This window comes from Miniopterus natalensis, chromosome 19 (genome assembly GCF_054644295.1).
Source record: "Miniopterus natalensis isolate mMinNat1 chromosome 19, mMinNat1.hap1, whole genome shotgun sequence".
In the NCBI taxonomy this organism is placed as follows: Eukaryota; Metazoa; Chordata; class Mammalia; order Chiroptera; family Miniopteridae; genus Miniopterus; species Miniopterus natalensis.
Window position 1 is genome coordinate 5398264 of NC_142099.1, and position 13603 is coordinate 5411866.

Genomic DNA, 13603 nt, shown 5'->3' on the forward strand with positions numbered 1-13603 from the left:
CCCATCACTTTGCGGGCCTCTCCTCATGTGAGGAAACTTCAGGTGCGGTGGGCTTAGCCTTGGACTTAGAGAGGTGGGTTTGTGCCCCAGGCTGTCACTGACCAGCCAGGTGGAGGTGGCTGGGTGCCTCTCCCTTCCGCTCAGACTCTTCCCTTCCTGATGGACACAGGGCTCACCTGGAGCTCAGAGCTGGTGTCAGCGCTAAGAAATCGCCAGAAGCCAGGCCCTGAATGAAGGGAAGGGAAGGAAAGGGGAGGAAGACACTGGTTTCCTCTGAGGGACACTCGCGCCTAGTCCCAGTGCCTGTCTTGGCCGGAAGATCCATCTGATGGGGGACTTGCTCCCCTTTGGGAATAAGACTGGTACCGGTGTCTGTGTGGTTGGCTTTCTCTGTGCCCGGGAGGGAGGCGCCTGGGGGTGGCGGGGCTGCTAGCGGAGGCTGAGCTCTGAGCAATGTGCTGGTATTTACTGGGAGGGTGGGAGGGCCAGCACTGCTTTTTTCCTGCCTTCCGGGCTGCAGAGATAAGGCAGAAAGTGGGGATGAAGGATAGAATGGGTAATACTCTGAAACCACAAGAAAGAGTCCTGGCTTTCGTCTCTGCCCCACAGCTCAGACATGCTCCTGGGGCGTCTGGGAGAAGGCAGCTGCCCCACCCCCATGGCTCTGGGGTTCTGGCCCGGGGGAGCTCAGAGCTCTCAGTGGGCTCCCTGCTCTTCCATTCCACTCCCCTTCCATTGTCAGCTTAGCCACAAGCTTATTCTGCTTTCTCACTCGCCTTCCCACCCCCAATCTTCCCTTCCTAATGAGCCCAGCAGCTGAGAGCTGGGCTCTTCTCCCTGCCTCCCACACCAGCCAAAGCTACAGGTGACAGGGCCAGGCATGGCATGCCTCAGCCTTGGGGGCTCTGCTGCAGGCTCACCCTCCCCAGACTCGGGGGTCCCTGCTGGCTCCTCCGGAGGGCCTGGCCCAGCCTGGGCCCTGAGCACAGACCAGTGCTGGAGGAATCCAGTGCCAAACCCTGAAATAGGCAATCACCAGGTCCAAAAAATACTGCCACCTTTATTATGCTGGGCAGCACATTTTTGAATTTTTTTTTTTACAAAAGCATCTTTACAAAAGTGTAGGTTGGGATCTCAGGCTCAGAGTCTTATCAATGCCCAATGAGTAAACCAAGGCAGTCTACTCTAGCCCGAATCCATGGAGGAGAATCCAAACATTTGGCGGTTTCTGGTCGAATTTCTGCCCCCTTGGAAGAGGGGGAGGGCTCACGGCACGCTGGGGAGGGGGTGTAGGGAGAAGGAAGGAATGGCTGGAGCAGGGGGACCCTGCATCTCCAGAGTCCCGGCCCTGTCAACACCAGGTGCGGGTGTGCGCCCCCTGGTGGTGGGGAGGGGGAGTGAGGCCGCCCTAGGTGGTCATACAAGGTCCTGGTTTCCCTGAAGACACAAGAACTTCTGGTTCAGCCTGTGCCCTCCTCCCATTTTCTGCATTTCCCCAATGAGGAGCCAGTGACGCCATTTCAGCTGGAGGGACGACGTCTGGGGGAAGCCGGAGAGTGTCTCTCTCCAGCCCAGCGTTTGGGTGAGGGGACCCAGTGTGTGGTAGGAAGAGTCCTACCGGCTTCGAAGCCCCTTTCTCCCAGGCAGCCCCGCCTTATTCTAAGAGAAAAGACTCAGCGGGAGGCTGAGGGTCCCAGCCGCTCTGTCTGGGCTTGGAGGCAAAGGTGAGTCCTCTCTGGCAGCCAGGCCAGGGTGGGGTGGGAGCCGCCGGGAACAGGAAGGGGGTGGCAGCTCAGTCTGCGTGTCCCCACATCTGATCACGTGGTCCAGTTCAGCAGGCTGGGTGGCTCCTTGGGCTTCACCCTGAGCGAGGCCAAGCTTGGAGACTTATAGTCGGCATCCGGGGAGGGCTCGAAGCTGTGGTCCCCCAGGGCAGGGGAGAAGCTGTGGAGGGAGTAGATGCCAGGGTGGGCTCCAGGGGAGGCTGGCACCCCCATGAAGCCAGCCACATTCCCGTGCGAGTGGGAGTACGGAGACATGCATGGGGAGGGAATGCCCTCCGGAGACATGAGGCAGGGGCCGGCCGGGCTCCCAGACCCTGGACTGGGCCACAGGGAGTTCTGCAGCTGCAAAGAGAAAGCAAGCCCATGACTCAGGAGCCCCAGGGGCTGCCTCCCTAACCAGACACTTAGGGCTCCAGACACTTTCCGAGAAGCCCCCACCTGGCCCAGGTCTAGAATCTGCTGCCCTCTTACCCCCCAACACTCACGGAGGCATCTCAGGAGGCCCCTGCCACTGCTTCTCAAAATGGGTTTTCCTCAGTGGTTTCTGTGCCCGCTGCTCTGTATGCGTCACTGAGGGGGCTAAGGCCCCGCTGGGCAGAGGAAGGCATGACTTGCCCACAGTCACACAGTACCCGATGCCACTCCAGGTCTCCCCAGGGCCAGAGCTCACCTCTTGCTGGCTACCCCGTGGGAGACGGTCAAGCTGAGACTCGGGGCACGAGGGGGAGGGTCTCACCTGGGGGTGGCTGTCTGTTCGGGGAAGAACAGAGATATCATAAGCAGACGTGAAGGGGTTCCGCCCCTCCTGGATCTTCCCATAACGCTCCCGCTTCCGCCACTTGGCTCTGCGGTTCTGGAACCAGACCTGGGGACAGACAGGGGAGGTGTGGGGGGCAGTGAGAAAGCGGCCCCAAGGAGTGGGGCAGGCTGGGGGGAGAGCCAATGGTTGTGCCCCGCAGGGTGGGGGCCTGGCTCTGGGCCGGAGGACCTCAGAGCCTGGGATGGGGCCCGAGAGAGACCCCCCACACACTGACTTCCCGGGCTGAACCACTCTCTGGTTCTCCAGCGTGGCTGTGTCGGGTAAGGGTGCCATGGGGCTCTGTGGCCTCAGGGGTTCCCAGGTGTACCAGTGCAGATGTGTTGGGTTTCTAGCCCCCTGCCTCATCTCGTTCCCAGTCTTCCTACCTCACGGCATCTGAGGAATCTTAAAGGTATTTCTGTTCAGGTCCTGGTCCTACTTTAACCCTCAGTGGCTTCCTGGAAATCTCAGCCCAGAGCCCAGCTTTTCAACCAGGCCCTGCCCCTCCCCAGCCTCGCCTCCTGCCTGGCAGCACGCGGTCCTTCCTAGCTGCCTGCACCCAGCTGGCCACTGAGACGCCCCGCCCCTTGCTCCCCCTGCCTTTGCCCAGGTTTCCCTGTCTGCACTACCCGCCCCCCATGCGTCTGAGCTGGCACTGTGCGCTGGACTCTGGGTACCCCGGCATCTCTCTCGGACCACATCCCCTTACCACTGTCCGTTTGGGAGTCGGTCTCCCCCATTCATTTGTGAGCTCCTGGCAGCTGGGGGGGGGCATGTCATGTGCTATGCACATCTGTGTGCGTCTCTGTGATGGATTTGTCACTGGGAGTGTGCCCCAGGAATGTCAGCATTGACCTTTCATGAACATTTCATGAACATTTCTGTGCCGGCCTCTGGCCTAGATGTTGGCAATATCAAAACTGAGCCAAACCAAAACCATTCTCCTGCTTTCTAGGGATCAAGCTAGGGCTGCAACAGAGAAGCTGTGTGTATATGTGTGTGCACACTTGTCAAAGTAACCCCACCCCAGTCCCTCATACTCCTCCATGGTCTTCCCTGAGCTGAGAAACGGTACACCCCTTCCCCTAACCTTGAGTTGCAGACTCCCCACCTGATAGGCAAGCTCAGGGAAGGGCCACCCGCCTGCCCAGCTCTCGGCCCAGCTGCCCAGCAGCTCCCAGCCTTCCTTTCTCTACTCTCCCTCCCGTGAAGGCAGATGATGCCTGGAGCCAGTGAAGCTGATCACTTTCCTGGGAATTTTTCCCTGTCACCACCCGCTCCCCTAGTCCCCACTGCAGGCCACCATCAGCACGCTGGACTCGGCCTCCGTATTGTCCTATGTGTGATCTTATTACTCCTCTCCACCGTGGGGCCTGTGGGTAGCTGTCACATCCTGTCAGAGAAGATGTCCCTACTCTAGCACCTTAGTCATCAGGGACCTACTCTAGCACTAGGTCTGGGGCCTTATGGCTACGCCTTCACCCTTCCAGGGTTGAGAAGGCCAAGGAGAAGAGAGATCCATGTTCCAAAGCACTTCCATAGGGGTGCTAGTCAGACCCCACCCAAGGGCTTGGGGAGACCCCTGGAGGGGGACCTGATGTTCTGACTTCTGAGGCTTATGTAATCTGGGGTTGTCGTGACTGCTGGCCATCTTCTTCTGATGGCCCCAGGCCCTGGGGAGTGTGGTGGACAGTTCCAGAAATCTGTTTTGGGAGGAATATGAAAGCAGGAGGACCCAGCAGAGAAGGGGAGACAGCCAAGCCCCTCTGGCCTGCTGTGGAATCCAGCTGTAGGGACTTCTCTGCTAGACGGCAGCTGGCCTGATAGTCCCCGTATTTTGCCAGAGCTGCCCTGCCCCAGTGACTTCATAGACTCTAGAGAGGCCCCATGCAGGGGGCGACAGCATGAACTCTGCCCCTACGAAGTCTCCTGTCTAGATGTGGCCTCCTTGCCTTTCCCCAGAAGCCCACACCACCCCCTCTTAGGCCCCCCTACTCAGCAGGTCAGGGAACTGCTGTGTGTCAGGCCAGGTCACAACAAGGCTACAGCAACCACCTTCCCATCAGACAAGACTTACTGAGCCTCCCATCCTGTCCCCACCCCCTGCTTGCCACCTTCCAGTTCTTCACTTCCAAAATGCCTTAGACATGGATTTTTTTCCTTCACCCCTGTTCCCAGGACCCCTCGATCCCCACCCGCGTTCCCACAGACTGAGCTCCACCCTTTGTGAAGCCAGTCACAGCCCCATCCAGAAGTCTGGGGCCCAATCCCTGTTGGGAGTTTGCTGGGTGGAGCGGGGCTCCTGGCCAGGGTCTGAGTGTTGGTGGGACTGATGGTCACTGGCTCAGGATGGCTCTGGGTATCACTGAGCCCGAGACCCCCCAGAGGAGACCCTCCCACTCCCGGCAGACACCTCTGGAGCAGCCCTGATAAGTGTTCAGCATTTGACTACTTCCATAACACTGCCCCCTCTGTGCTCCTCCAGGCTACTCCCTGAGTGGGTGGTGCTATCTTCTCTCTTCCTGAACCGGGAAACCAAACCGGGACATTCAAGTGCCTGCCCCAAATCACCTGGTCAGCCAGTACATGGTGGCGATGGGACTGCCACACAGGTCTTTGACTCCCAGAGGCCATCACTCCCACACCCAGGCATAAGCCTTAACTTGGGCTGCCAGCCAGTGGCCCCAGCGGAGTTGAGCATGAAGGGCAAGCCCAGGAGGGCAGGCTGGGCGCAGGCACCTGGGGAAGGCGGCTGTGTGGCGCTAGGGCCCACCTCTCCCAGCCCTTCCATGGCTGGGCCCTTACTTTCTGGGTGGCCGAGGCAGCCAGAGAGCCCCGGGCGCCCTCACCTGTACCCGGGCCTCGGTGAGGTCCGTGCGCAGAGCCAGCTGCTCCCGAGCGTACACGTCGGGGTAGTGGGTTTTCTGGAAGACCTTCTCCAGCTCCTCCAGCTGGAACGTGCTGAAGGTCGTACGGTTCCGGCGCTTCTTGCTCTTGTTCTTGGCCAACTCCATGGAGTCAGGGAGGCCCGGGGACAGAGGGACGCGCAGGCCGGTCAGGCAAGGGCCTGGGGAGCCTTGCAGGGCAGAGGGCCGGTCTCTGGGGGCCCCTCGGCAGTCCAAGGGCAGCTGGGGGAAGTTGGCAGCTTTGGAGGCCTTCTCCTCAGCTGCAATGGAAACACGAAAAGGAGGCTGGAAACCGAACCAGGGGGTTTTGTGGGTGGGATGGAGGGAGGGGAAGGCCGTTGACGCCTCAGTCCCCGCCTCCCCCTTCCTTTTCCTTCCCTTCCTCCAGCAGCCACCCTCCATGGGAGCCTGGCATTGGGAGGCCTTCCTGCTGAGCCTCCAGCTGGGGAGGGGGCCCAGGGGAACCATGCCGTCTGTGGTCTGGGCGGATCTGCTGGGGCCGGAGGGGGGTTCATTTCGGGGAAGTGCTCTGTGGTGGCACATCCCACATGCTGTGGAAGTGCCAGGATTGGCGCCATGGCAGGGCCTGGCACAGGGGCGGGAGGAGGGGGTGAGGATGGCGGTTGACATCTATCTCGGTGCCCCTGCCAGAAAGGGCCTCCTTGTCCATGACTCCGCAGGCCGTGGTTCCCATGTCCCCACGCTGACAGGGATGCTCAGATAACCTTTAGCTAGTCTGGCTGTGCCTCATTCTCTGGACCCCAAGTCCCAAGGCTGTCAAGTGCCCCAGCCCTGGGGTAAGAAGAGCAAGATGGGGCAAAGAAGCTTCCAGAGGGATTGTCTCATTCCTCCCAAAATTGTGATGTTTGGTAAGGACATAAGGTCCAGCAGGAGATAGGCCGTGTTCAGAGAAAGGGAGTTGGGTGACCAGTGTCAAAACAGGGCACAGCTCCCAACCCCATCATTCTCATCATAGCCTGTCCCCTCCCTCCTCAAGAGCTTCTGACAAGCAGGGGGGACCTGACTGCAGACTGGGAACAGTCCCCAGCAGCCCCACTCCAGTGCGCTAACCTTCACCCCAGAAGCTTGACGGAGTCCTGACACCACCAGGGCATAATGAGAATTAGGTCACCCCGACAGCCCTGCTCTCCTCCGCTGGCGAGGGCCCCCAGCAGCATCACCATGAAATCTCCGCTCAGGAGCTGCTGGGATGTCAGGAGCGGCACCACAAAGACGCCCCACTGATTCACAGGGCCCCTCTCCTAGCCCTGGGCCCACCCAGCAGGGCCTGGCCCCCAGGAGGCCCAGCAAGCTCGCACCAGGAGGCAGCTTCTTCCCCAGGACTTGGTGTCAGGATCATAGCTGGCATCGGGGAGGTGGGACTTGGGACAGGGAGATGGGCTTCTGAGGTGCTGGGTCTGAAGACTCCCTGTCTGCATGGTGGAAGATAAGTTGTACAAGATGCCCCTCAACTGCAAGGTGGTCAGGGACCACCCAGCACCACCCAGGAGGTGAAATAAGCTCCCTGTTGTGTGTCCTGGAGGACTGGGAGTCAGGTAGGGCCTGCCCTTGGGCTGTGCACAAATGACAGGCCAGGCACCAGGTTTGCTTCACAGCTCAGGTGGAGCAGACAGCAGAGAAAATGCTCCAGCTCTTGGCTTCCATTCTGGGCCACAGTTTTTTGGTGTTGTCCTAGGGGCAACAACGTGTGGTAGGAGCTTAGGAAGAAAGATTTACGCCAGTTGAACTAAATAGCTGAAATGGTCAGGAAGACAAGGGGACACCCCACACAGAGCAGGCCAGAGACAGAGGGGTCTTGGTGTCTGGGGCTCAGAGGGAGGTCCTGCTGGACTCTGGGAGTAAAGGATGAGTGTGGCTCAGGGATGGGAGCCAGGGGGCTGCTGGCATCACCGCAGAGGGCAGTGACATCACCCCAAAGCTCTGGGGCTTGCTTTTCTGCCTCTTCGGACCTCAGTATCTGTTCCAAAGGGATCTGCCCAGAGGAAGCAACCGGATCTGGGGCTGCGGGACTTGCCTTACTGACTGCCAGCCACCCAGGGCCAGGGGTGAATGTACACCAGGACTTCTCTAGATGGCCACCCCAAAACGGGTCCAGCCTGCTGACCTTGGGTGGCCTCTCATGCCTGCCCATTCTACAGCCCTCTTGGGGGACCAGAGAACTCCCTCCCTCCTCGAATTGCCCCAGAGACCTTCCCCATCTGCCTGGAGGACTCCAGGGGAGGGCAGCACCCCCTTCTTCGGGGAATAGAGACTCATCTCAAAGAACACTCAGCAGCCTCCTGAGGATGGGTGCCCAGAAAAGAGGTGGAGGTGGGAGGCAGAGCAGTCCAGCGGGCCAGCAGTGTGAATTTAAGCTCCTAAGGGGGAGGGTGTGCTCTAAGGCCCAGGGCGCACAGGCTAGGAGTAGCAGTCCCTTGCACCTCGTGGGGACATTGGACGGTAAAGGGGGAGTGCCCATTTTGGAGGCTGGGAGGCTGGGGCTCGAAGCCTGGGTGTCTGGGGCCTGCCTAACCGCAGCCCCACAGCAGCCCTCGGTCAAGCCGAAAGGCAGGAGCCAGGACAAGGACCCTACTAGCGCCAGCCTCCGAGCCGCCGCCAACCCGGAGCCCTACTGCCCTCAGGATGGCGTCTTTTGAGGCCGCAGGAACAACCACCAGGCTTTCAACTTTCCAGGCAGCTTGCTCCGCGCCCGCGCCGTTTCCCAAGCGACCCTCAGAGCCAGCGGGGGCCCGGGCTCCCGCAGCTCTGGCGGAAGACCCAAGGCCCACGTAGACATTCACAAACGCCGCATGTGGACCCCAGTGGGGCCTGGTGCTCTCCATAGAGTTTCCCAGTCTTCGGGCCTAGAGGCCTCTGCGGGGGCTGATGACCTGAAACTCTCCTCGAGGCACGGTCCTCCCGGAGCGCGCGGCCCCTGCGGTTACCCAGCTCAGGACCTCCGCCCAGCGGGCGAGTTCCGAGGTCAGGGCGCCAAGCGAGGGGACAGACTGCGAGGCCCCGGGCAGAGCAGGAAGGACCCGCCGGGCACCTCCCCGGCGCTCTGGGCAGCCACACGCAGAGGGCACGAGAGTGACCGGCACCGCCTGGACACGGCGGAGTCCAGAGCAGGGCTGGGCGCTCTCCGCCTGCGCCAGGCTCTGGGGCGCGCAACTGCCCAGCCACGGCCAAGATCGCGCCGCAGATGGGGAGCAGCTGCGCGCTCACTGGTCTGAACTGGAAACATCCGTGCCCGTTATTTTAAAAGCCGGGAAATAAGGCGGGTTCCCCCCTTTGCCCGCCACGTCACACACACACACGAAGACTGCGCGCCCGAACTCGGGGGCCGCCTCTCCCCAGCGGCCCGGCTCCGCCGCAGGGCCGCAGGCCGCGCGCCCGCCCGCCCCCCGAGTTCCAGCCGCAGCGCCCGGCAGCCGAGGGCTCTTCCCAGGCCCCGCTCGCACCCGCCGCGCCTCCTTTCGTTCGGCGCGTCCTGCGCTCAGCTTGAATCGCTCCTTTTCTCGCCCTTGCGCTCGTTTTGCCGTTTCCTGCTCTTTCAGGTGTCCCCTTTTCTTCCGTTTTGTCTCCTACTCCCTTCGTGTTTCCCTCCCCCGTTTACCCGCTTCGTTCGATCTCCGCTCGCTTCTTCCTTTCCTGTTCGTTCATTTGTTACTTTCCCTTCGGCGCAGCTCGCCAACCGCCTCTCCCTTCCGCCATCGCCCCTCTCCTCCGATACTTTGTTCCATTTCCTTTTCCCTCGTTTTGGTTGTTTACGCCCTTCGGTCTTCTGCCCGCGCATTTCGTTGCTGACCTTCCCGCCGTCGCCGGGGCCTCGGGCCGCTCCTCCGGCTCCTGCGCTCTCCGCGGTCTGCGCGGCGCCCGCGCCCGAGCCGGCGCGCCCAGCGGGGACGCGGCCCGCGGGGTGGGTCCTGCCCGACGCCGCGCGCCCGGCCAGGCTGGGTACCTGTCCCCGGCGGTGCGGTCGGCGCTGCGCGACCGCCGCCTCTGGCTGGGATCAGAGGAGCCAGGCCAACTGCTTCTCATTAAGGCCCAACTGTGGTTTTTATCAGGAGAGCCTCTTTCAAAGGGCACAGACACGAAGCTCCGCGGCCTCGCTCATTTCCTCCGCTGACCCCCACACGCCTCCCGCCCTCCTCTGCACATTCCCACCGCCGGCTGGGCGAGGGCCGGAGCTGCCTGTCCACTCCGCGGAGGCCCGCGAGGCGCCAGGAGGGCGGAGGCGGGTGGGGCCGACCTCCGAGGAGCCAGCTCCGGGCCTAAGCTGCGGGATGTGGCAGCGCAGATGCGGCGGGCGCGGGCCCCACGTTTCCTACAGGTCCACGCGTGCGGTGGGCGCTGGCGGGCTGCGGGCCGGCCTGCCAGGCCCCGGCGTTCGGGCGCGATCTCGGGAAGTGATGCGGTCCAAGTGACCTTAGCGCACAGGACCCCGAGGCGCCCGGGGGTCAGGCCGGCCCGGGCTGCTCCCGACGGCCCAGCCGCGACGATCAAGCGCGAGGAAGTCAAGACTGCGAGAAGGGTGGCCATCGCCGCGCATAACGACGGGGAGGCCAGGTTAGTCTGAGAAATAAAAGCGGTTGTTCCGTAGCGAGCAGGGCCCCGGCACTGCGGGACCAGCCGCCGCCACCCTGCGAGCGCCTTCCCCGCGGAGGCTGGCCCTGGGGAGGAGAGGCCGGCCGAAGCCAGGCCGCAGCCCTCGGCGGGGCCGGCTTGGCCATTCGGGGTCGGGGCCCAGCCTCGGGGCTGCAACAGGAGATAGGAAAAGCCGCGCTTCTCTCCCCGCATCAGGGCCCAGGGCTCAGTGTGGCACCCGGGCCCTCGGCCCGGGCCGGGCTTCTGGGTAGGTGACAGTTCCAGCCCCACTCCGGCCAAGCATGCGCTTCTCCTTCCCGGCTCTGACCGCCCTGGGGCCCGACTGGGCCCAGAGCCTTAGCCGATCCGCATAGTCTCGACCTCCCGCCTCCCATTCCCGCCGAGGGCACGCGTGGCTCTGCCTCCCGCAAGGCGCCGGCTTTTGCCCTGCTTGGACCAGCGCGGGCCCCGCTTCCGAGGGAGCCGCGGCGCGGTGCGAGAGGGTCCCAAAGCTGTGCAACAGGCGAGCCGGGGAGGGAGCAGGGAGGCCGGGCGGGCCGGGGAGGGAAGGGGAGCGGGGCGGGCTGCGCGCTACACCCGCGCCGCGCGTTACCTTCCGCCGGGCCCTCATAGAAGTGGCCGCCGTTGAGCGCAGGGCCGGGCCCGAGGTCCTGCAGGTACTTGGCGGGCGGCTTGGCCGGCTCTGGGAGGTAGGGCTCCAGGGGCCCGCAGGCCGGAAAGCGGGTCAGTCGCGGGCCGCGGGGCGGCGCGCGTTGCAGGTGAGACCCTGCAGCGGGGGTCCCCTGGGTGCCTGGAGGCTCGTCCCCCGCGGCCGCATAGGGGTCGGGCCGCGGCCCCACGCCGAAGGACGCGCAGCGCTCGGGGTCCATGCCGGCTCGGGGCGCACAGGCCGCCGGGGCTCCGGGGCTCGCGCTGCCCGCGCGGCCTGTGAGCGCCCGCCAAGGGGGAGGGACCTGGGCGCGGGGGCGCGGAGCCCGCGGGAGAGGCGTGCGCCGCGGGGGGGCGGGGGGCAGGGGAGGGGGCAGCGCCTTCCCTGGAACCATCCACGTCACGTGCGGCCCCGCGCGGGTTAACCCCTCCGAGCCCGGGAGCCCCCTGATTCACCCCAGCGCGCGTATCGGAGGCATTTGGACCCTTTTGTCTGCGCATCTTGGTGAGTCCCTAGCTCAGAGCGGTACCCTTGGTCCTTACGTCCCGTCCAGCGGCTCTTGTCGCAGGAGGGGTGAGGCAGTTCGGGACCGAGTCCTCCCCCCATCCCCCCAAAACGAACTTGTAGGCCTGGTCTCCTGACAGCCTGGGATAAGACCGAGGCAGGTAAGGGCTGGGACTTGGCTGGGAGCTGGAAAACGTTGCCTCCAGCAGAAAACGCCTCCCTTAGAGATCTCTTGCATCTTCCCTGGCTAGGAGTCTTTGGGAGTTTGGAAAACAGCTCTGATGTGGGAGTAGGGGTGGGGCGCTGGGGGCTGGGCGCTCGTGACCTTGTACCAGTGGCTGGTGTCGTCGTCTAACTGGAGGTTAGACGAGTCCATCTTCAGAGTCCTTATTTATTCCTGGCCGGTCTGGAGCAGTGGCAGGGCTGGGGCAGACAGGGGGACTTGCAGGGCAACTCAGGGCTGAAGAGAGGCTGCCTTTGGAGCAGGTGGTGGAGCACTTGGTGGGTTTTGAGTTTGAACAGCAGGCATGGCGTTGAGTGCCTTTCAGTGGGCAAATGATCTGGATGTGCCCGGGACCCCGCTATAGAGAGGCTGCCTGCAGCTCAGACCCCAGGGCCCCTGGCCTGCCATTTTGCAGGGAGGGGAGGGGAGAATCACATCTAAGAGTTGGGACTCTCCAGCCAAAAGGGAGCATAGGACTAGCACAGTAGCTTAGAATTTCTGAAAAGAGAATCCACCCCCGCCCCAGCTAAGATCGGGTATGAAACACCAGAGGGCCCTTGCTCACTTCTGTGGACTGAGGAGTCCCTAAGTGTGGGTCATACAGTTTCTTTATTCCGGTGCCTCAAGAGACCAGTGAGAAGGGTGGGGAGTCAAACGTCATTTGTATTTCATTTGAATTCTCAATTTTTAAAGGAATCCAAGAAGCCTGGTGTGAACACCTCCCTCTTCCGCTGGGGGCTTAGAAGGGGTTTCTTGGCTGTCCTCAGCCGGAGTCGGGCTATAAATCAAGGCCAAACAGGAACCAGAAGCCCTGCATCTCGAAAGTAGTCATTAAGCCATTATTAAACATACCGTAACTTCTCTGAAGCCTTATTGGTTTAAACACCACATTGGAGGCATTATGGCCATTAGGGCCCCTAATCACAGACTGCAGACGGGCAGTGAGAGGAGAGCACCTGGGGCTGGGATTTCCAGCCAGGAGGAAGGCTCAGCTCAGAATTAAGCTCCTCTCTGGCCTCACCATGGGAATCTGTTCTTTGTGACCTAGTAGATGCCAGCTCTGGGCAAACAACTTTGTATGATCATTTTTGGCCATTCATAATGTTTTTCAACAGTTACTAGGTTGCGCTGTGGATACTGTTTTCCTTTCAGGAGGTTGTTGGTGTCCATTCAGGACACCCTCATCTATTCAACAAAGGAATCAAGTAGCTTACTGTGGAAGGTGCAAGTATGACATAGGAAGAGTGTCCCCACCAACAGTTTAAACGAGGCAGCCTGGCTTAAATGCCAAGTGTTTTGCCTCCAGTGATAAACTAAGCCTTAGTTTTTTTTGTCATAAAGATGGGCCATGCACATGGATGAGAGATATTTGAAAAGCACGTATGTTTCAATGGATGTGATGAACTGTGTTAATTTAAGAGATGATTATTATCATGACAATATTCAGAAGCAGCAGTCTGGATTTCTGGGTTATATCACCGAATTGATGGAAGGCTCCTGACCCCAGACTGAACAGGCCAGAGGCTAGGGCTGAGCAGAGAGACCTAGGGACCTGCACCCCTTCCCAAGCCCCAAAGTTCCTCCTGCCATCCTCCCACTCTGAACAGACCAATCCCATATTGAGATGGTTTTGCCAATTGAACTGAGGTGGCAGGGAGCCTCAGATTTACATTCAGGTTGAATGGGGAGCTGGAGTGGCCCCTCTGGGAGGGTTTCATCCTAGAACCATGCAGGACAGGGTACCTAGAGGAGCCTTTGTTCTTCCCCTTTTAAATCACTAGTGTAAACTCTTGTCTTGATCCATAGATAGTCTGGGAAGAGTTAGATGGAGCAGGTGCATAGAAAATGCAAAAAAAAAAATGGCACCTCATTTACTGAGTTTTCCTTCTTAGGAGGGTGGAGAGGTCCTGGAGAACCACAGGGGCCCTCACTGTACAGACAAAACCACTCGCTAACACACAGCCCTTCCAATGTGCCAGGCACTGTCTCATGTAGTCTGTATACACTGATTTATGTAAATCTCATAACATCCTCACGAAGTAGGCACAATTATTCCCATTTTACAAAGAAAGAGACTGAGGCCACAGAAGGGGGCCAGCTGTCCAGGGTAGACACAGCCACTTAGTGGCT

At 61.0% G+C, this 13603-nt stretch overlaps 1 protein-coding gene across 2 annotated transcripts; it reads right to left on the bottom strand.

Moving 5' to 3' along the window:
- Positions 1 to 1040: 1040 nt before the first annotated feature.
- ALX3 (ALX homeobox 3) lies at positions 1041 to 10978 on the bottom strand. Of its 2 annotated transcripts, XM_016223278.2 has the most exons (4): positions 10690 to 10978; positions 5433 to 5749; positions 2521 to 2649; positions 1041 to 2126 (listed from the first exon to the last, which is right to left on the bottom strand). In XM_016223278.2, the coding sequence occupies exons 1-4, from the start codon at positions 10964 to 10966 to the stop codon at positions 1818 to 1820; spliced, it is 1032 nt and encodes a 343-aa protein (XP_016078764.2). In that variant the 5' UTR covers positions 10967 to 10978; the 3' UTR covers positions 1041 to 1817. The 2 variants fall into 2 exon arrangements, with proteins under 2 accessions (XP_016078764.2, XP_087683874.1); XM_087827748.1 differs by lacking the exon at positions 10690 to 10978 and having other exon boundaries at positions 5433 to 6823.
- Between the last annotated feature and the right edge of the window lie 2625 nt (positions 10979 to 13603).